The sequence below is a fragment of the Chironomus tepperi genome, unplaced genomic scaffold, assembly GCF_022539635.2.
Source record: "Chironomus tepperi strain 1889 unplaced genomic scaffold, CSIRO-AGI_Ctep_v1 contig_34, whole genome shotgun sequence".
NCBI classification, from domain to species: domain Eukaryota; kingdom Metazoa; phylum Arthropoda; class Insecta; order Diptera; family Chironomidae; genus Chironomus; species Chironomus tepperi.
Window position 1 is genome coordinate 648,050 of NW_027226156.1, and position 23,417 is coordinate 671,466.

General features: G+C 31.6%; 2 protein-coding genes and 1 long non-coding RNA gene across 4 annotated transcripts; 1 reads left to right on the plus strand and 2 right to left on the minus strand.

The window, feature by feature from the left end:
* Positions 1-1,463: 1,463 nt before the first annotated feature.
* On the minus strand, positions 1,464-3,356 carry LOC139097739 (uncharacterized). The gene is made up of 2 exons (XM_070649691.1): positions 3,266-3,356; positions 1,464-3,186 (listed from the first exon to the last, which is right to left on the minus strand). The coding sequence occupies exon 2, from the start codon at positions 2,982-2,984 to the stop codon at positions 1,464-1,466; it is 1,521 nt and encodes a 506-aa protein (XP_070505792.1). The 5' UTR covers positions 2,985-3,186; positions 3,266-3,356.
* Positions 3,357-4,028: 672 nt separating this feature from the next.
* Positions 4,029-23,333, plus strand: LOC139097294 (metabotropic glutamate receptor 3). 2 transcript variants are annotated; one of them, XM_070649111.1, is made up of 6 exons: positions 4,029-4,707; positions 18,727-19,063; positions 20,718-20,924; positions 21,325-22,770; positions 22,951-23,070; positions 23,132-23,333. In XM_070649111.1, the coding sequence occupies exons 4-6, from the start codon at positions 21,492-21,494 to the stop codon at positions 23,239-23,241; spliced, it is 1,509 nt and encodes a 502-aa protein (XP_070505212.1). In that variant the 5' UTR covers positions 4,029-4,707; positions 18,727-19,063; positions 20,718-20,924; positions 21,325-21,491; the 3' UTR covers positions 23,242-23,333. The 2 variants fall into 2 exon arrangements, with proteins under 2 accessions (XP_070505212.1, XP_070505204.1); XM_070649103.1 differs by having other exon boundaries at positions 20,718-22,770.
* On the minus strand, positions 5,049-5,613 carry LOC139097613 (uncharacterized). The gene is made up of 2 exons (XR_011545081.1): positions 5,477-5,613; positions 5,049-5,422 (listed from the first exon to the last, which is right to left on the minus strand). It is a non-coding gene; the product is annotated as an uncharacterized lncRNA (long non-coding RNA).
* Positions 23,334-23,417: the final 84 nt, after the last annotated feature.

Sequence of the window (23,417 nt, forward strand, 5' to 3'; positions counted from 1 at the left end):
TAGCAACTTTATGACTGCAAACGGAATGCCATCTGATGAACAAATTGAGAAACTTAATAATGTCAAGTAATACTGAATTAATTTTGTAGCTTTTCAGGAATTTAGTAAATTTTTCTCTCAGGAACCAAATCTTCTTCACACTCTGCAATAAAGACTATTTAGAGACACACGACAACATCCTTTCATTTGTAGATTTTCAATACGAAAAGCCAACAGATTTTGTGGACTATTTAAGGCACTATACTAATAAGTACTCATTCGTATTTGGGGATTATACAGCAAAATGGAATGAACAATTCGACCCAACTTTTGTTGAGACATTGACTTCAAAGGGAATGGGATTCAGCTTCAACATAGCTGATAAAGAGACAATTTTAAATGTTGATGAGTAAGTTATGGACTCCTTAGTAATATGTCTATAAATACCTTTGACCACATTTTACAGGGTCATCAGGGGCTTCTACAACTCACCATACACCAATTCCTCTACACAGCTCCTAAATTCTCCAAAAAATCATAATAATGGACTTAAATTTGAATTCTACATCCCAGACATCTATCGAGTATGCACTCGAAGCTCATTTGCTGTACATTCACCATATGAGCTGCCAATTCAGCTTGACATGACAGAATTTCGGAAAAATATCGACTATGAAATTTTAATTACACCAGATATTTACAAATCTGAGGATGACTTGAGGGATGTGGATTTGAAAATTCGAAAATGTTACTTTGATGGTGAAATGAAGTTGAAATATTTCAAAATGTATACACAAAGGAACTGCGAGTTGGAGTGTTTGACTTTTAGTAGTAAGTATTTTTGGATGTATACAGTAGCATAGCTGTAGTAACAACTCTACCTTCTAAGCTGGGATCATTGCAAATGTGTACCATTTGATCACATTAGGAACTCAACTATGACTGTTTGTGATTATGCTCAAACATATCACATGAATTGTAAATTGTCAGCTATGCGATACTTATTGGGATTGAATAGTAAATGCAAGTGCCTGCCAGCGTGTGATTTTGTAACATATTCATATGAAATAAGGCAGACAAAACGGAAGGAAAGGTAATCAACGTTTTTTATGCTTGGAATGTCATCAAATGACTTTTCTTTTCAGAACACAAAACGCAACTTTGCTATTTCATTTTAAGGATAATGAATACTTTGCTCAGTTCCGGTACAGACCATTCAAAATCATCGATTTTTTGTCCTATGTTGGTGGAATTTTTGGACTTTTTGCTGGCATTTCTGTCTTGTCGATTGTTGAAGTTTTCTATTATTTTACACTAAGACTAGCTTTTGACTGTGTTAGATATTTTAGACGTTAAGCTATAAACTCAATGCTTACTCTACTATTAAGAGCATGCTCTCTGCCTGCTATGATAGATTGAGAATAACTATGATTATTAAGGCAAAAACAAAAAAGTCTCAAAAATAAAAATGTTAAAATTATTTATTAAATATTAAAATTATTAACAATAACATCATGAAAATCGTTAGGTTCCTCAGCACGATTTCTTAATTCTAAGACCTGTTTCTCTTCATATTTCAATCTCATTTTCCATTTTTTAAACTGTACTGCATGATTATGCATCATATGATTTTTAACATTTTCCCAACTTTTTTTCGTAAAGTTTAAATTACAAAATTTACAAGATTCAAGCACATTTAGATGTCGTTCCTTCATATGCTGATAATGTCCTTTTTCCAGTGGCTCATGACATATCGGACATAATTTCTGTCTACAATTTCCAAATTGATTTATTCTTTTTTGATGAAGTTTCAGGACTGGATAAGTCACAGTTGTTTTACAGCACGGACATGTATGGACGGACTTTTTTGCATTTTTAATTTGAGTAAAATATGTTATCTTTTTTCTATGTGACATATTTTTATGCTGCTTAATTGATGAGTATGATGAAAATGTTCGGTGGCATATATTGCATTCGAAGACTGTCGATTCCTCATACTTTATTGGGTCAATTTTTATTGTGACTTTTTCTGGTGATGTAAAGGATTTTTGTGGCGAAATTGGTTCTAATTTGATTGAGGAATGTTGGATGTTAGAGGTCACTTTGTGTAGTTTTGAGGATGGACTTTGCAAATGTTGTGAATTTTCATTCCAATTTTCCATTTGTTTACCAAAATATTGACCGTTAGTTGCTGAATTTTGAACATTTTCATTCGAATTGGAAGCCAAATTTGCAGAAGTTTGAGCAAAAGAATCCAAAAATGGTGAAAATTCACTAAAATTATTCAGAATTCCTGACCGTCTCGAAGCTTTATCGTAATTTTCATAATTTCTCATGTTTACATCTCTCGATCTTCTCACTGACTGTTCACTGATTCCATTGAATTCTTCATTCTGATTGAAAATATTAGTCATTAATTTAGATGTTGTCATTGCCTTCCTCCTTGTCTCTCTTTCTTTAGGTAGCTGATCGATATCGGTGAAATAATTTGATGTGCGCCCATGGATCTGGAGTTCGTTTAGTAAACTTCGTTTTCTTCTTTGCTTTTTGGCAGGAGCAATGCTGTCTTGTGTGGATGAATGGTTGTTGGGGTTATTGGATACTGGAGTAGCTTCAATGTTGTTGCTATAGACTTGTGACACTTGTTGGCCTTCTAACATTGTTTTGAAATTTTTATCAGCAATGCAGTCTTTTGGTCCTATTTCAGGTACAGAATTTGGATAATTTTCAGGATCTGTTGAAGATTTGTCGCAATTTTCTAATTTTGTGGTCTTTGATATTTTTCGTCTCTTCCTTCCAGCTTGTTGAGCACTTTTGGTATTATGAAGACCTGCATGAGGACCAACTTCTATTCCATTTTCATTGATGTCATTTGTCGATGCTTGTTCTAAGTTCTCAGATTCAATAACTTCAAATTGAGGTGTATAGTCGTCATCCTGTGGTTCAATCAATGTGATGTCAAAATTATCAGGTATTTCAATTTTCACGCTCAGGAACTCGTCCATTGTGGATCACTTTGTAGGTATTTATTAATTAATTTTCTAAATTTCTCGAATTTTCAGCTGTTTAATCGTGATTTTGATGACTTTTCTTGATGGAACTCAAATTTATCGATAAAATTTAATTGATTCCGACCTTCTTGCTGTATTTCCTTTTACTTTTTAACTAACAATCTTAATGACATAGCAAAATATTGATGAAAGTTTCCTAAAAAATAAATGAGAATGTTTAAGAGCCTCAATTCGTCGAATTATAAGTTTCGCAATATGAATTGAATCAACTCTACCTGAATTGCATGCCTATATTATTCAACAATCCTTATTTGTGTGAAAAAACTTAAAAATAAGAAATTTAAAAAACTAACTGTTTATACATTGTATTTATTTGTTTAGAATTGAACTTTTGTGGTTCAAATTTAAATTATTTTTGACCGTTAATTTTTGGTCATAAATTTTTGAAATATTTTTTTTATTTCTGGGAATTATTTAAGGATTTGAGGACGAGAGGGGTAAGTTTGGGGTAACACCCTGCTGAGTCTCAAGTTCATTTTTGAGTCTAAGTTCCGGAAAACTTCGAAAGCTCCCAAAAGCTCAATTCTCTCTCTTTTTACTTAAATTTACAATCTCTCATGCTTTTCTCAGTTCTCTTCCTTCATATGCTCAGCAATCAAAATCTGATCATGCTTTTTTGCCTTCTTACTGTTACTTTCTTTCGATTCTTCACTTTACTTTTTCTTGAGTGCAATTTAGTTTATGTTTAGCATCGGTTTTGTGATGATGATTTTTTGTTTGAAGTCGGTTGACTTTTGTTTTGTTCATCTGGTTTGGATTTAACAGATTAAGTTGGATTACATCGTATTGAAAACTGAACGATTTAAAGTGAATTTAAAGGTTTAAATGTGATTTGGTTGATTTTGAAAAAAAAAAACAATTTTTGAAAAATTTAAAAGAATTTTAAATAATTTTTAAATTTTTCTAGAATTTTGAAATTTTAAAAAATCAAATAAAGTGAAAAACAATTTAAAAAAATTAAATTTTCAACTTTTTTAAATTTCAAACAAGAAAAAAACTGTAAATTGATATAAAAAAATTCCAATAACATTTGAATATCATCATCGGAATCAGCATCAACAACATCATAGTGCGACAGTGTCTACAAAGTTTTATCATCGTCAAGAAATCTGTTAACAGCACTGCACTAAGTAAGCATGAAAAAAGAAGAAAATTACATATTTCAACGTGCTAGAAAAATTTATAAACTGTGAATTATAATAAAAAAATAAATTAATATTAAAAACTATCAAAATTTAAATTCAATTTAAAATAAAAATATTGAAATGAATGTAAAATATTTTTAAATTTTAATAAATTGAATTGAAAAAGTCTCAAAACAATTAATTTAAAAAAACACTCAAATTTTTCAAAATAAAACTAAATTAAACTCCAAGTTTTAATCCAAGCAACCACGAAAAAATCCAATCAAAAATAATAATTTAAAAAAAAATAAATAAAAAGCTCGCTGAAGTGAAAAATTCAGAACAGCGACAAGAAAAAAGAAACAAAATTAAAATAATTTATTTGACAAAAAAATTCAGTGAAATGAAAAACACAAAAAACCAAAAATTAGAAAGTGCGAAAAAATTGTAAATTTTTAAAACAATTTATAAAAATTTAGAAAATTGTTCAAAAGAATCTTCAATTTTGGAATTCAGGAATAAAATCAAATTGAGTAAGTTGAATTTAAATTCTTATTTTTAATGTAAATCAGTCGTCAGCATACTTCAACCCTTAAAATATTTGACGGTTCAATTTTCAGCATCTTTCACCTGCCAGGGCACACTGGCTGGAGGGTTAGGGGTATAAATAGCAAAAATTTTGGGGGATTTTTGGATTTTTCTCACGGAAAATCCTAGAAAATTTAAGGATTTTTAAAATTTTTAGAATTTAAGAAAGGGGCGTTGTGGGGTCCTAACCCCTTCCCTTTTTGAACACGCCTCTGACCTGTTCACAAAAGTTCCAAACCTCTGAGCATTTAACAGACTAAACTATACAGTAATAGACTACATGCTATTTCCATTGACATTCTTTATTGTCATCTAAAGTCTTAATTTAAACAACTTGTTCCAACCAATAGGATCATCAGATGCTGGTGGATCTACAGGTTCAGGTGGTTCTTCAGGATAAGTTGAACTTGGTGGATCTACAGGTTCAGGTGGTTCTTCAGGATAAGTCGAACTTGGTGGATCTACAGGATCTGGTGGTTCTGTAGGATCTTCGCAATATGTATTCGAACACACATATGATTTAACCGAGCACATTGATGTGCATGGATCAAAATACATCGCACTTGGTGGACATTTTGCAATTGTTATGTGTCCAGCGACACAGACAATAAATTGATTGCAATCGTAGGCTACTGGGAATGTTGTGCCTGATGGGTAGAGCTGGAATTTTTAATAATCAATTCTGGGTTCTTTTTACGGTAAGGAATAGCTTACCGCACAAATGTTCCTTGGAATTCGCCCTGGAACTTCAAATATTTCAATTTTTAAGCAGTTCACTGAACAAACTAGCAAGGAAGCTAAAATTAGTAGCTTCATCCTTAAGTTGACTGTTTATTGTGGATGGTCTGACTATAATGCATTAATTTCGAAAGCTAAATTGACTTTTTGTTGTCTGTCGTCCAAATTATTATCAAAATCCGATAAGATTTATCTCAAAAATCCTTAAATTACTTGTGCTCGTTATCTTCCCCGACTGTCTACCTTAATCCACCACATGCAAAAAAAAATATCCATCAAAACACAATCAATCCCTAACCATACTCAACATACATTTTAAATCCATCACAAACAATTACGTGCAGCATACGCTCGCATAGCCACAATCAAGCATTATGTTTTTCTAGTCAGAACGAGAACCTAAATCGACTTGGAATGGAGAAAAAAAAAATGAGGCAATCAAGTCATCATGTGGCAATAACTGTAACCTCATTTTCGAGTCACAATTTCTTTCGAGTTCTTTTTTATTATTATGCATTAAAAAGAATCTTGGCGTACTTGATATGAATAGAATTGTTTGGTATGTTGATGTTGTTGATGTTTTAGTCATTAGGCAGATGCCGTGATGCATGGAATTTCGCTGAGATTCATTTGGTTTTGAATATGAGCATCAATATAGTTTTGAAGCTGTGCGTCATGTATATTTGAAGCTGACCGTAATATAGCTTTGAAGCTGAGCGTCATATACTTTGAAGCTGAGCGTCAATATTGCTTTGAAGCGGAGACTCAATAAACCTTGAAGCTGAGCGTCAATATTGCTTTGAAGCGGAGACTCAATAAACCTTGAAGCTGAGCGTCATATAGCCTTGAAGCTGAGCGTCAATTTGGTCATATAAGCCTTGAAGAAGCTGAACGTCAATATGACACTGAAGCTGAGCGTCAATATTGCTTTGAAGCTGAGCGTCAATAAGGCAATGAAGCTGAGCAATATAGCTTGAAGCTGAGCGTCAAGATTCAAACTTTAGAGCTGAGCGTCAATAAAAATCAAAATTACAGCATAATTTTAAAAATCAACATTCCACAGCACCAAATCACATCAAATCCAGTTCACAATATTATCATCATTCAATCAATCTTACCCAGACCTTCTATCCTCTCAACTTCTTTCTCTTCATCCACATATTATTTAATTCTCATTCTCTCCAATCATCTCCATCGTCTCGAGTTCCAGATTTTGTTCTAAAATCTCGCGCGAGAGAAAAAAAATTTATTTACAGTAACACGAAAAAAAAAAAAAAACTGTTTATGTAGAAAAAGAAAAGTAAGAATTGGAGCTAAGACGCGAGATACTTACGCCAAAAAGCGGTAACGCAAGTCTTGTGCATTTTTATTTATTTTAAATTTGCATTTTTTGGTGTCAATTTGGGATTATTTGCTGTGGTTGCTGTGATTGAGGTTATTGAGGATGCTTTAGGGAGGATGGATTGGAATAATGGGTAAATGTCTGATTTATTGGTTTAGGGTTCGAATCCCAGTTAGGTCAATTTACTCTTTTTTGATGAATTCCACAGCTTTAAGCAGCCAAAATGTTCAAAATTTGACTCTAAAATTCCCAAAAATTCCCAAAAATTCTAAAAAAGTCTCAAAAAATCTACAAATTTGAAAAAGTCACAAAAAATTCAAATCCAGTTCCAAATCTTCAACTCTAATTCCTTTTTATTCCCGAAACTTCTTCTTTGCATTCTCATCCATATTCATTGACCTCCACGCACGTAAAAAAAGACTTAAAATTTGCTCTTATTGCCACATTAAATGAATTTTTTGGTGCTCGGTCTCGTACAAACAAGTGCCAATAATTCCATTTTGTGCTGTCTTTTCCATCCTTTCTCTTTGCCTTATTTTTATATTTTTTTGCATTAAATTCTTGTTCTTGTTGTTGCTGTTTGCCTCAAAACTCTTTCGATGTCGAACATTGTTGCGGTTTTCATTTTTTATCGAAGTCCAAAAAGCATTTTTTTTTTTGGAATTAAATTCTAAATGGATATATCTTGCAGCATGGCTGGTTCCTGTACGTGTCGATTCAAAGACCACCAAAAAAGATAATTTTTAATAATGCATAAAGAAATGAACGGAAATGTTTGCGATGCTGTGAGCATATAGACAGTGGATTTAAATGAGTGGAGAGGAAAGGAACTTGAAGATTCTTTTGGAATTTGAAGACTTTTGGGGATTTTATGGAATATTTTTCAATTTTTAATTTTTTAAATTTTTATTTTTTTTAATTTTAAATTTTTTTTTTAAATTTTTAATCTTTTTAAATATTTTTTTTTACCTTTTTGAATTTTGTTTAAAATTTTTAAATTTTTTTAAATTCTTTTAAAATTTTTTAAAATTTTCTTAAATTTTTTTAAGATTTTTTTAACTTTTTTTTATATATTTTTTTAAAAAATTTAAATTTGTTTTAAGTTTTTTCTTTTTTTTACAATTTTTTACCATAAATTTCAAGATTTTATAATTTTTATTGAATTTTCAATAATTTTAACGTCAACTTTTACCAATTTTCGATCAACATTTTCACTTGAGTTTCACTTATTTCCAATAAATTAGCATTACATTCCCTTTATCGACTAATTATCTTGTCAAACTTAACAAAATCTCTCCAAAAGACAACTTTTTAATCCAGCTATAAAAATCATCTTTAAGTCTTTAAAATTACAAAAAAATTAAAAAATTTACTTAAATTATGTGACAGAAAAAGTTATAAAAGCAATTTCAAGATCAGTGATTTCTTTTAATTCAATTATAAAGCACTTTTGTGTGTGAAATATGAAATAATTAATTAATTTTAAATATTGAAAAACCTTTAATTAATCAGAATTTTGTAATAATTTTTTATTGAATTTTTGATGAAATATTTTGGAATTTTTATTGATTTTTTTTTGTTATTTGATGTGTGAAAATGTTATGAAATTTTGTGAATTTTTAAATGAATTTTAAGGTTTGCTGATTTTGATTTTTAATTAAATTGAATTAAATTTGGATCGAAAATGAGCAGAAATGTTTAAAAGTTGATCAAAAAGCAATCATTCACATTATTTTGATTCAATTTTCAAATTTTGACAATTTTTTAACAAAATTGAGAAAATTTGATTAATTTTGAGCAAAACTGAGCAAAACTTGAGTAAAACTGAGCAAAACTGGGAAAAATTTGAGCAAATTTTTTGATTAATTTTGACAAACTGAGCAAAAACTGAGACAAACTGAGCAAAAATTGAGACAAATTGAGCAACACAAGAGGCTAATTGAGCAACATTGAGCAAAACTGAGCAACCAATTTGAAACATTTATCAAAACTTCAACATAAATTGATGAAAATTCTTAGAAAAATCCAAAAAAATTCAATTTTCGAAAAAAAAAAGAAAATGCCCAGCACGAACTACGCAGCCAGAAAAGCATAAATTTTCTCTTAATCAAGCATGCAAATCTAACTTTAATAAATAAATAAAGAGTAAAAAAAATAGATAAATTCCAAATAAACAGCGCAAATCAATTCGCCAAACATTGACTGAGTTGAGTTGAAAGAAAATAAAGAAAAAAAAAAAAAAATTTCTCTCGATTTTAGTTTTGCGAGCCACATGCAAAGCAGCATGAAGCTTTAAAGTGAAAATCTGTTGTGATAATTCGCAGAATTTGAGTCAAGATTTAATGAAGATGTAATTTGAGGTTAGTTGACAGGTCAATTTGTTTGTGGATTTTAAGTTGTTTTGTGAGCAGGGATGAAGTCAGAAGGGGTTGTTTGGGGTTAAACATGAACCCATTCACAAAAATTGCTCACTTTTGTCAAGTGTTGCTCAGTTTTGCTCAGTGTTGCTCAATTTTGCTCAGTTTTATACGATATCGCTCATTTTTTTGCTCAGTTTTGTTAACTTTTTGTCAAGTGTTGCTCACTTTTGCTCAGTTATTTAATCCAAATTTTTGTCAATTTTTGCTCAATTTTCTCCAAACTTCAATACAAAAAATCATCCATAACTGACTAAAATACCTTCAATTCCAAGTTCCATCCAACAGAAAATAGCAATAAAAAAGTGAAAAAAAAAAGATAAGAAAATAATTTTCAAATCAAAAGCTTATCAGAGCTTAAAATGAGATGAATCGCAAAGTTGCATGTCTGCAAGTGAATCAAGGCATGCATGAATGTTTTTCATTCAAGTAAGCAACAGTTTTCACAAACTTTATTTTATTTTATATTTTTTTTTGATGCCGTTTACGCCTTCATTTGGAGAAATTCTTAAGATGCTCATTTCTAGGTATTTTTATGGCTGGTTGTGGGCTAATTACTGTTATGAGATGAAAATTAACTGATCATTATGGGATGCTAGGTGGTAATTATTGGAAGTGCTTTGTTTTGGCTTAGAAATTGTATGTTTAAGAAGCAAGTAAGAAAGTCATGAATACTCAATTTTAGGTTGGTGCATAGTGCGCATTTCGGGGCGAATTTGGCGAATTGGAGGGCAAATTGAACCTTTCAAAAATTACTTTAATTTGAAAATTGCCATTTTGCTCAATTTTGAGTCTCAATTCTCGTTGCTGCCTGAATAGCACTTAAGCTTGCTATGAGAACAAGCAGGTGTATAAAGCATTTTATTTGGAACTTTACAGTTGCTTTCGACAGAATAAGATGTTGTCTATAGTCAGATAATTATAAGTCTAACAGAAACAAATAAGCAATAAAAAGTGGAAGTTCTTGCCTATGTAATTATGTGGAATATAGACTGCAATTAGCTTAAAGTAATCAAAATTTATTGGCGTTGTTGCTGAATAAATCTTAGAATGTTGGCTTAATTGAGATTTATTAACATGTTTATGACTTTATGGACGGCTTGAAGGGTTCTTGTGCAGTTTAAAACAATTTGAAAAAAAAAAATTGAACTTTTAAATGAATTCGTCTTGGTTTCGATTAAATTCGCTTTATTTAAAAGTAATTCGCTCATCGCTTCCGATGAATTTGCTCATTCCAACGAATTTGCTCTGTACTTTCCAACGAATTTGCCGAATTTCCAATAAATTCGCCTTGGTTTAAAATTAATTTGCCTTAGTTTAAATGAATTTGCCTTGGTTTAAAATGAATTTGCCTTGGTTTAAAATTAATTTGCCTTAGTTTAAATGAATTTGCCTTGGTTTAAAATGAATTTGCCTTAAATTTTTCCCATGAATTTGTTTTGAACTTGCTTTACCTTCCAATGAATTTGCTTTATTCAAAAAATTTGCTCATCAGTTTCCAATGAATTTGCCGCCTTAGTTTATTTGAAGATTGCAGGAAAGAATTCCAAAATCAGTTCCAAATGAATTTGCTTTATTAAAAAGGAATTTGCTCATCAGTTTCCAATGAATTTGCCAGACAAATTTTGAGATTATTTTAATATTCAAGAAAGAATTCCGAAATCAGTTCCACATATGCAGACATAAACATCAATATGATTGATTATGCAGTCAATTTGCTCAAAATAAGACTTTCCATAAAATTATAACATATCATTAACTTCATATAGTTCAAAAACATAACAAATTAGTCAATCAGTCTGACTTTACCCCAACATACTTACAACAAAAAATCAAAATATTATGAAACTTGTGAAATTCGGAAGTTGTCAATTTTGGAGACACGATTGGATTGAAAAAGACAAAACAGTCTTGATAAAATTAGATGTGTTTAGACATATAACATGTCAAAGACGAAATATTTTAAATTGAGGCCCGTCTACAACACTTTAATGGACATAAGCAATTTATGGACGGTGTCTAAAAACTTTTAGTTGATTTGAAATCCTGATGAAATTTAGATAGTGATTTGATGGGTGGATGAGCTGCTAATTGTGATATTGTGTGATGTTTAATGCCAACAAGTGTCGTGGGTAATTTAAATAATTTGATTGTTTTTGAGCTTATGTGGTGAATATCTGAATTCGCTTCCAACATTCACCACATAAGTAATTCATTCCTAGAACAGTCATTAAATTTACGTCAGCTGCAGAATCCATTAAGATAAATATAAATTAAAAGTGATGCAATTTGCAATCCAATTATTAGAGCAGGCTTCGTTTATTGTCTTCATAGAACATGTTAAGTGCCTCAGTAATTGATCCATATGTCATTAATTCAATTGGATTATTAAATGGTTAATTTCTTAGTGATTACATTGTTATGTGCTGTATGTGACTTAAGGGTGTTGAAGGATTGTATTCATATTGGGATTAATATGGTTAATTGGGTGTTATTGAGAAAGTTGGTGAAAATGGGCATTAATGGGCTTTATGGTGAATATGGGTATTGATAGGCATTATGGTGAACATGGGTATTATTGGGTGTTGTGGTGAACATGGGAATTATTGGGTTTTGTGGTGAACTTGGGTGTTATTTGGTCAATGTGTTGAAATTGGATATTACTTGGGTGTTGTGGTGAAGTTGGGCATTATTTGGGTGTTTCAGTGAAAATGGGCTTTTGTGGTTAGTAAGGGCATTAATCTTGGCTTCAAGGCTCGACATAAAATACATTTCAAAAGTCTTTCTGTGTATCATATCGACTTCATATAGAGCAACTGCATCTCATCAATTTAAAGTTCCAAAAAAACTTCCTCAATTTAAAATAATTCACCAAAAATGCCCTCAAAACTTGATCGCAATTCAACCTGTCAAAAATATAATATTGGCATCACTTAACGATTATTACTCAATATTATCGAAATTATTACCATACTTCAGCCACATGGCATAATGATCTTCTTTTTATTACCCACAATTTATGAGAAATATTTTGAAAATTGCACCTTAAGTTGTGAAAATTTTTTGGGCATTAATTGACTCATAAATTTGGTTTATGATGATGATAATTGCTGGGTGATTTTGATGCTGTTGTGGTGAAATTTGAGGGAATTTTGAGGTTATGATCACTAACTTTTGGCGGGAAAAATTCAAATTTTGACAAAAAAGGAGGGAAAAATCCATTTTTCGCAGGAAAAGTAACTCGTGCAAATTGCATCCTCAGGCGATCCATAAGCAGCCATGAAAAATTATAATTTTTTGTAAAAAATGAACTTAAATCTCAAACTCAACGCCAATTTGTTCTTGTTTGCTCTGCTTTGTTCCACTAATATCCATAATTTTCTCATTCTTTCCATTCTGCTTCAAAAAATTATAACACTAATGTATAATGATGCTGCTTACATGCATTCTTAAGACTCAATTTTTTTAAGTTGCTCGTTTGTGTGCCTCGAAGGTATGAAAAAATATTTTTTTTTTGTTCAACAAATTGCATAATTCGCATTAATTTTCACTTCAGAAAGTGCAGGGAGTGATGGATGGGGAGGAGGGGACTTGAATGGGGTTGTTGGTGATATTTTGAGGTTATGTGGGGATTATTTTCCCGCCAAATTTTGAATTTTTCCATCCAAAAAACCCAAAAAAGAATTTTTCAATTTTTGAGATTTTCCCGCAAAATTTGAGATTTTCCCGCCAAAAACGTGTCCATCCAAACGAGTTTGTGAAACACTATATATTTGTGCCACAACTTTTAAAAATTTTGTGAAGGTTCCTGCTCCGAGATATGAGCATTTAAAATGCACTTTTTGTTCTGGAAGTCAAAATTTCCCGCCAAAAAATTTGAAACTTTGCTGTTATTTTGTGCAACCCATACCCAGTAAAATAAGCCAAAAAAATTTTTTCTTGAATTTTTTGAAAAACCTCCTTTTTAATCTGAAAAAAACCCCCAAAATGATGCAATTGTGTGGTAAATGCAACCTAAACTCAAAAAATTCAACATTTTGCATGCCAAAAAACTACAAGAAAATTGCCAGAAAATCATCAATCTTAATTTAATCTCACGTTGCTTCTTATCCAATTCTTCTTTGTGGCTTAAAAATGCTCATTTTTTAATATTAAATTTGTTTTAATTTACAAAGAAATTTTTGGCTTGATTTATTGGTTGTGGTTACTGTTACTGATGTTGTTTGCATTTTGGCAGGTGCTTTGACTGCTGTGAGTCATTTTGTGATGGTAATTAGACGTGCTGTGTGATTTAATTGTTGAGTGTTGGGTGCTGGGATGTGTTTTGTAAGATTTTAATTAAATGTTATTTAATTTTGAGGTGAATTTGAATTCAACATCCAAAAATACAAGTAAAATGGGGATTTGTGGCTTAAAAATGCTCATTTTTTAATATTAAATTTGTTTTAATTTACAAAGAAATTTTTGGCTTGATTTTTGGTTGTGGTTAATTTGATTCGAAAATTTTGGAGGTGCTTTGACTGATTCATTTTGTGAAATTAGACGTGCTGTGAGGTTTAATTGGAGCGTTGGGTGCTGAAGTATTTTGTAAGATTTTAATTAAATGTTGTTAATTTTGAGGTGAATTTGAATTACAAGTGGGTATTTGTGGGTGATTATGGGGATTTTTGGTGAATTTTTCAAAAATTTGATAATTTTACAAAATTTCATTATTTTTAATAAATCTAAAGTAAACAGCAATTTTCCCACAAAATCATAACCTCAAAATTTTCCTTCTAACCACATAAATCTCATTGTGCACCAAAGCGCATCATGCATTCGCAGATAGAAATTTGATCAAAAACAAGTAAATTTCTCTTCTAATGAAAAACACAAAAAAAAATGAAAAGAAATTTCTCAAAAAAAAAAAAAAAACAAACATGAAAATTAGAAAGAAAAAGTCTTAATGCTGTACAATAATTGTTATCAGCTCCAATTGTTAACAACAAAAAAAGTAGTTGTCGATTGCCGACAGTAAAAGATGAGAATTGTGAGTAGAAATGCGTGTGGGAAAATGTAAGCCCGAGATGGATATGACGGGTTTTATGTATGCTGAAAATTGAACAAAAATTATTCGAATTTGAATTTGAAAATTTATTAGGATGCTGTCAGAATTTGACAGCATTTTAGTACAATCGACAGCATTTAGAACACTTTACAGCATTTTATAACTTGACAAAATTTTAACATTTGACAGCATTTTAGTACATCTTTGACAGCATTTAGCATAACTGACAGCATTTTAGCATCTTTGACAGCATTTTAGCACATTTGACAGCATTTCAGACTCTTCAATAACTTCAATCTATTTTCCAATGCATTCCAATTCAGTCTAATTAATAATCCACCCAATGGCCACCTAACAAATGTCCATACATCCCCCGGGGCGGATAACACAATGCATCGCATCACTAGCAAAGATTTATTTGAGAGAATTTCTATCGACAAAATAAAAGAAATTTAATTAATCAAGTTGCATGTAATGTGCACGAGCATACACGAGAGCAGAACATGAGAAGTGCGTGCTTAGCTGAAATTTATTATTCAACAAGAAATTAATTTTTTCTTACCTTGCGGCTCACATATTTTGTATTTAGAACAGTTATGGACAACCTGTGTGCTGCGGCACTCTAGTGTGTCATGAATCGTATGTTGTATGCGGTTTGGGGTGAGGCTTGCTGCTAAAGTATATCTAGGCATGAAAAAAGGTTGTCCAGCACTGCATTAAAGCCACACATAAATATGAGAAATTATTATGAAATTGGAAATGCAATTAGAGCTGATCGGAAGTTTAATTTAGTTTTTGTTCATTTCTTCTCAAATTTACTTTATGTAAGGCACAATATTTTGTTATTTTTTATTGTTAGAGGAACAATTGATCAGTGGTGGATATAGGAAAGAAATTAATGATCTCTTAATTATTGATTTAATTAAAGAACGTCTGAGCAGGCCATGAGTCAGATTTTGAATAAAGTGACATTTTTGAAAAATTGACAGCATTTTCAAAAATTGACAGTATTTTTAGAAAAATTGACAGCATTTTCAAAAATTGACAGCTTTTTCAAAAATTGACAGCATTTTAAAATTCACAGCATATTCAAAATTCACAACATTTTCAAAAACTGACAGCATTTCTCAAAACTGATCATAACCCCAAATTTACACTGCATACCACACCATACCCCATGTCAATAAAATTCAACCAGCAACTTCAACTCTTCACTTTTCCTATATTATGTCTAAAGGAAGTGTATGCGGTCTCTGTTATGTGTGAAAATTTGTGGATTATATTTAGTTTGGCTTGTTGTAAAATTTAATTAACTATTATTTGTTATGTGAATATGATATGCTGTAAATTCATTCAATCGGAAACGGACTGTTTGATGTTAAAATTAGCCGATGGTGTGAATGGTAATGAGTAGGTGGAAGTTGTAATGGATGTTACTTTGTTGTGCATTAATTGCTGTTGTTGTTGGGAAGTAATAAATATTAAAATAGACAGATTGAGCATATTTGTAAAACTTAATAATTATGAAGTACTAGATTATTCCACTAAATGTTCAATTTTGCACTAGATTTAAATAAAAAAAAAATATTAGATTATTTAGAAAAAAGTACTAGATTTGACAGAATGAGGTATTAGATTTTCCGAAAATACAATAGATTTACTATAAAAGAAGTACTAGATTTTCTAGAAAAGCACTAAAATCATCTAAAATATATCAAAATTTAAATTTCATCTTCATCACAAAGATCCCCTCAAAGAGACCGCCAAAACCCAGCATTCCACTCAACCGCTCATCCATAAAATTCATGTCCACAAAAAACAATTCAATCTCTGCAAAAATTGCCACAAAAAGCCATAAAAAAGTGAAATAAATTAGCAAAAAGAGATAAAAATCGTGTGGACATTGTAGACATAAATATGAAGCTAATGTGACAACATTTACTTGATGTGAATTACTTGAGACAGCACAAAAGACGATTTAATGCACTGAAGCGGCAATTTTTATTATTTATTGGATATCCAAGACGATTGCGACACAAAAGAAGACTGTAGACGAAGACGAAATTGAAGATAATGAAGATTGAGGAAAGAAAAAAGAATTGAAAAATTTAATGAAAAGTGAAAAAAAGTTTGGTGCAATAATCATAATAAATGGTTGTTGGCTGTGCGTCTGTGCATCTAAATTTCTTCATTAAAATTGTGAATGCTTCGTGGGATTTGAATTTGAGAACTTGAAATATTAGAAATATTCTAGTACATTTGGATAAAATCTAGTACTAAATGTGAATTCTAGGTTATTTTTCTACTAAATCTAGTACAACTTTGAATAGTTTATGATCATATTAGTAAAAATCTAGGACTTATTTCGGAAAATCTAGTCCAATTTCCATAAATCAACTTTCAAATCTCATTTAATCAATTCATTCCATTTCCCAGCAGTAAGTCCCCCCAATCCACATACTCATTAATTTATCATCATAATCACATGCCATAAGACATTTTCCCACATTCAGTAATTACAAAATGAACCAAAAAATGAGAAAAATTTGACATTAAATGAGCAAAAAAAATTCACTTGTGACAAATTTTGCATGCAAAAAAAAAAAGACTTTCCTTCACATTTGACTGAGTTTAATTTGACACTCATTGTTGTGCGCTGTGAATGCTTGCGGGTCTTTGATCATTGTTGTCATAAACTTCTTTTTTTCGTGAGTCTATGCCACACGCGGTATGTAATGAAAATATCATTAAAAGTTACTGTAAACTTCTAAAAAAATTTCTGAGTCTTTTTCGGCATAGACACGTGAATTGGATGGTGTGAGGTATTACGGGGTCTTGTTAATGGATGTTGATGTTGATGAGGATGACTATGAAGATTTATGGATGATAAATTGTTGAATGAGTTGATAAAATTGATGTAAGGTGCTTGAATGATGCTTGATTATGATATTTTAGGCTAGAATAATTTGAGAGGTACTAGATTATTTGCTAAATGGAGTAGATTGTTTGAATTTTGTACTAGAATATTTCATTGAATTGCTTGATTTTTTATATATTTTTGCTAGATTGTTCAAAAACAGTACTAGATTTTGACAGTTAAGTATTAGATTCTGATAATATAGTACCAAATTCTAACAGGGAAGTACTAGATTTTCATAAAATTCTTGATTTATTCAAAAAATATAATTAATTATCTTCAGCATCCAACAACCTAACCTCAAAAATCTCACAAATTCTCAAACAAACGACAAACTTTCATACCCAACAGCGAATCGACCTTAAAAAGCATCTAAAAATGCTTTTCTAATCGACGTTAAGTAAATCTTAATAAAATTGTGATGATTTCTAATTAACGCAGCAATCATTGATTATGAAAAATATTTTTTTAATTAAATTGCGCTAATTTTTCACAGCTTTTACAAATTGCTTTATTTTGTTCTAATTTTCTCGACGATTATTCACAGTTTCATGTGTTTTTAGAGATTGATTGAGTTGTATTTACGGTGTTTTTGCATCTGATTTGTGGTCTTGATTTACTGTTGGATGAAGATGAGGCTACGGAATTTAATTGCGTGGTCTGTTATGTGTTGAACTGCAGGACGGACACTACATTGGGGTATGAAGCCCCAAAAATTCACAAAAAAATCCAATCAACCACAACAAATCACCAGAAAATCATCTCGATTCACTCAGCTCTCGATTTCATTCACCTTCAATTTAAAGTGTAAATAAAAAGCTATAAAAATCACTTTCATCTTTCCATCTCATTGTTTAATAAGAAGTTTCAATTTACTCATGATATTTTTGATCATAATTATTAGCACGTGAATATTTTTATGGTAAATTGAGGGCAGTTTTGAGCTCATTTTGGCTGAATGTCTAAGAACATCATAAAGGGGTATGTTGCTTACATTAGAGGGGGTATATGGCTTCATCAAGGAGAAGTAAACAGCTTACTTAAGTAGGGTGATACAGCTTACCTGAATGGCGATTACAGCATGGGTGCACACGTTTCTAAAAGGGGGTTCACAGCTTACTTAAGTAGAAGGGTACACAGCTTCAAGTCAATAAACGCAGCTTCTAGAGAATGCAGCTTGTTCAAGCTGGGGTACGCAGCTCATATTACTCATGGGTACACAGCTTACTCAAGTGGAGGTACAAAGCTTCCTCAAATAGGGGTAATTAGCTCATTCTAGCAAGGAACGAAACCTTACTTAAACGAAAATGGGTAGCTGCTGCAAGAAGGTTAAAGATTAAAGATAGTCTTTTGAAGTTCCAAAGAATGCGCCTTATTCTCCAAAATCCCAAAATAAATTTCCAACTTGCAAAGATTTTTCCACAATTTCTTTTTGTCTTAAAAAAAAACATTAAAAACACAGAAAAATTAATAATTTTTTATTGTCTTCTTTTTCATTCGCAGATTAACGAGTCGCAAGCACAGCCAAAACATTCATAATTATCTCAAGAGACGCGAGAAAATAAAAGTTTCATTTTGGACAATGAAGCAGAAATTAGATGTGAGATAATAGTAAATGAATGTAGCTACTGTGTTGTATTGTTGGACAATCAAGACGAGCTGAATTTGAAAGTGAAAATAGAAGACGAGACACAAAAGAATTCTTTTTTTTTTGCTTGTAAATTAATTAACATATTTTTTTTCATGAATGAAGATCGACGAATAATATTAAGAAGAGGTAGAGGTAGACATAGAGTGGAGAAAAATCAACAGAAATAAGTGAAAATAACAAGAAAAGAAGGTGAGGAATAAAGAATTGAATTGTAGATTAATATTCCCTTTATTTACTAAATGAGATAATTTGTTGTGGAATTTGTTAAGTCGATGAGAATTTTTTATTAAGTTTGTATTTGTTGGAATGGTCGACTCAAGGCTGATGTACTTCCGGTTACTCATTTCGATGGAATTTCATGTGAATTACTTACAATTTCTTCACTTAAGTAACTATTCTCAATGTGTGCTTCTCAATTTAATAGATGTGTACCCCTTAATACAGTCGTTGTGTACCCCTCAGTTTGTTGGCTGTGTACCCATCAATTTGGTAGCAAAATACTCCTCAATTTGGTGGATATTGACCCCCTTAATTCGGTAGTTGTATACCCCTCAATATTATAGATGTGTATCCCTTAATTTGGTAGCTGAATACTCCTAAATTTGATATCTGTGAACCCCTAAATTTGAAAGCTATGTACCCCTTAATTTTAGTAGCTGTGCACCTCTCAATTTGATAGAAGTGTACCCCTAATTTTGATAGCTGTGTACCCCTCATATTAGCTCTTTACGACTTACATGTCCCAACTTGATTACTTAATTTTCGACCTGCAATGTCAATCCACGATTCACTCAACCAAGTTAATACCTTTTTAACAAAAAAATGAGGTAAAGATCCCATAAAATCACATCCAAAAAATTACATCAAAATCATAATCCCAAAATAGCATCAAATGTAATCCATCTTAATCCACAATACACACGAAAATTGTATCAGAAAAATGAAAGAAAATTAAAAGCACATAAAATGAAGCGAAAAATGATTAATAACAGCGATTGAATAATCTCTTTTGAATTTGAAAATAATTGTCGAGCATCGAGCACGGAGAGTGGATTGAAATAGATTGATTAACAAGATTAACAACCACAAAATCTAATCAATTTAAATGTTGAGTAAGAAAAGCTTAAAGCAGCAAAAAAAATGAAAAAGTTTTTCTGTAATTCATAACGGAAGAGCTGATTAAGTGAAAGAAAAATGAATAGAAATTCTATTTTAAGTTCTGGAATGGATTTTTGATTGGCTTTAAATTTGATTAATTTGTTCTTGAATTATTGGAGTAATATTTCATGGGATTTTGAATTTGGATTGAATTGGAATTGGAATTTATTGAAATTAAGACCTCAATTTTGTGAAATGTTGCTAAATCTTGACCTGTAATCTATCAAATTTCAAATTTAAAGAGCAATAACATAACTCAACTTTGCAGGCGTGCTCTCAAGAGCTGAGTAAACCGAAATCGGCGCTCCCGAGCATGTTCATCTAGTATGCTTAAGATGAGCAAGCTTTCTAGATGCATGCTCTTTGTATGTTAGGGTCATACTTCTCCAACGTAAGGTTCGATACCTAAAACTCAGGTTAAATATGAACAGATGGAATTCTAAAGTTCCAAAATGCTGCATGCTTCAAAATATCATATCCTCATAACAAGCTGCGTACCCCTGGTCTTCAAACATCTAACAATTTCATCTTAAAATCTGACATAAACTCAATTCCACAAAACTAAATGTTCATTCCACAAAATATGTTTATTATCTCACATCTTGCATAAATTTCCAAATAAAATACATAAAAAGTCACTGACTAACTCACTAAAATTCTCAATTTTCTTCAACCAATTCCACAGAAATTTCATATCGACACACAAAAATCGCCTTCAAAAAAAAAAAAAAAAAAAGCCAGCAACAACAAAAATTCTGAGAAGAATCATAAAGAAGCATCACGAGAAAGAGAATATAAAAAAAAGAACCGACAAAACAGCACATAAACAAGAGTCGGGCGGTGTATTTAGAAATAAGAAGAAGATCAAGACGAAGACATTCCAGACAGTAAGGTATTATTACTACAAAAAAAAAAGAGTAAAGAAATTGCGCAACAAAAGAACAACAAAATCGCACCTCATTCACATCGCTGTCGTTGATCTGTCAAGAGACTCTCTCTCTCTCTCACTCACTGACTGTGTTGTTGTAGAAGAAGAAGTAACGGTAAACCGACAAGTGAAACAAATGACGATCACATCCGGCAAATGGAGATTGCAGCATCGATGCAATGTTAGCTGATAAAATTGCATAATTGAGAGTAAAAAAAAATATCAACGGATATCCTTCAAATTAAGAATTAAAAATAGAATATTAGAACAAAATTTAAATTTTAAAAAACCGTTAGAAAATAAAATATGAAATTGTTAATAATCTTTATCCTTACGACGACGTCGGTGGCATCTCAAAGTGCAGCACCAAAATTTGGTGATCGAATTGGAAAGCTGAAAAGGAATTTTCAGAGTACATCGACATCGTCCACAACGCCACTGCCAGTATCGACAATCGATGATCTCATAAGTGACGAACTTGATGATGATTTTCATGAGAATGACATAAATAGGTCAGATGAATATTATTCGATGGATGAGCATGAAAATAATAAGAAATTTATGGTCATTAAGGAACTGCCTAAAAATATTACACAAAATGACAATCGAACGTATCAAGTCAATTCGCCATCGTCGTCGCTTGTTCAAGCGCGACTTGAAATGTTGACAGACTTTTTTGACATACCGCCATCGCCATTGTCGTCTGTATACTCAACATTGCCTGCTAAGACTCCAAATTTTACCAAAACTGGAGTTATTTTAGCTGCTAGAACGCCAATCCATCCAACAAATACAACAAAACTTCGAGGGGAACATAAGACACTTGAAATTCAGTATGGATTAAGAAGGGAGCCATGGGTCATACCTATGTTAATCCTTGCTATAATATCCATGGTCATGATGGCTGCATTTGAAATTTTCGTCCTTTGTAAGACCAGGAAAACATCACCAAATCGACGACATCTGTTCCTAGGTCAAATGCTGTTACTTGGTCTTTTTACATGTGTTGGACTTGCGGCACTTCTCACTACTCGTCCATCATCATTATCATGTGCAACAATAAGATTTGGTGCTGGTGTAGGCTTCGCAATCATCTTTGCATCCTTACTTGTCAAATGTATATTCTTAATAAGTCTAAATAGTGGAGTGTACTTGCCAGCTCCATATCAAGCCTTACTTCTGTTCTTTGCTGTCCTCATACAAATCACAATTGATGTTCAATGGCTGATCACATCACCACCAGCGGTCCATTTTCTATCAATTACTGAAACTACACAATCAAATCGATTAATTTTTACAGCTGATTCCATGAGATTCTCAATTCAAGTCTGTAAAACATCATTTTCGGAATTACGAATGTCAATGATCTATGTGGACCTGCTGATCATTATTGTCTCAATTTTGGCAATCAAGTCACGTGGAATTCGTGATAATTACAGAGAAGCAACATACATTGGACTTGCTATAGCCTTAATAATTCCAATATGGATTGGATGGTCATTAATTGGTATGGCGGTGCATGAAAGACATAAGGATGCATGTCTGGCATTTGCATTACTCGCAACATCCACAATCATTTTTCTTGTCATGTTTATGCCAAAGGGAAGACAATTGGCTGCCATGGGACGGGAAGATATGTTTGTTGAGGATCGTGACGAAAGATTTAGTGCATCATCGAGAGCTGGTTCAGGTTATTCACCGTCATTCTTTCATTTTAAGCCTATTAAGTATGGAGTTATGAATGGAAAAGGAAATATTGGAAATGAGATAAGTAGTAAGCATCAGCAAGCTGTAACGACACTTGGAGGTGGTAAGTTCAAGATTTTTTATAATTATTTTGGATGGGTATGGGGTGGATGGTAATTTTTGAGGTTATGGACACTTACATCTCAACTAATTGTGTACAATGTCCACAAACTTCCTCACACTCTTCATAAAATTCATAAATTTTTGTATAAAAAAATCACAATCATTCATCAAACTCTTCCAGATTATGCACTAGTTGTACCAATGTCATATTATACGCCACCATTGCACCATTATTCGCACCATCATCACATGTCACCATTATATTATTATACACATAAGCAGCCGCCACCTAATTATACAGGTTTCAGTTGCTGTCATTCGAGATTCTTGGAATTTTTGAGGTTATATTTTCTTATTTTCAGGTTTGTTCATGCAAGATGATCCAAATGTATACACGACACTGGAACAGACAATGAGCAGTAATCCGAATGTCTATTTTCAACGGCAAGTTCATCCTGGAATGATTTATTGATGACAATATTTTTGTTCTTATTTGTAAATAAAATAAATTAATTAAAAAATTTGATGTAAAATTGTGGAAAATAAAAATTAAATTTCAGAAAACAATTTTTGTTAATTTTAATTAATTAAGTGCTATGAAACCTTACATTTTGAAAGCTACTTGTGCTTTTGTAACGGAATTTTTAG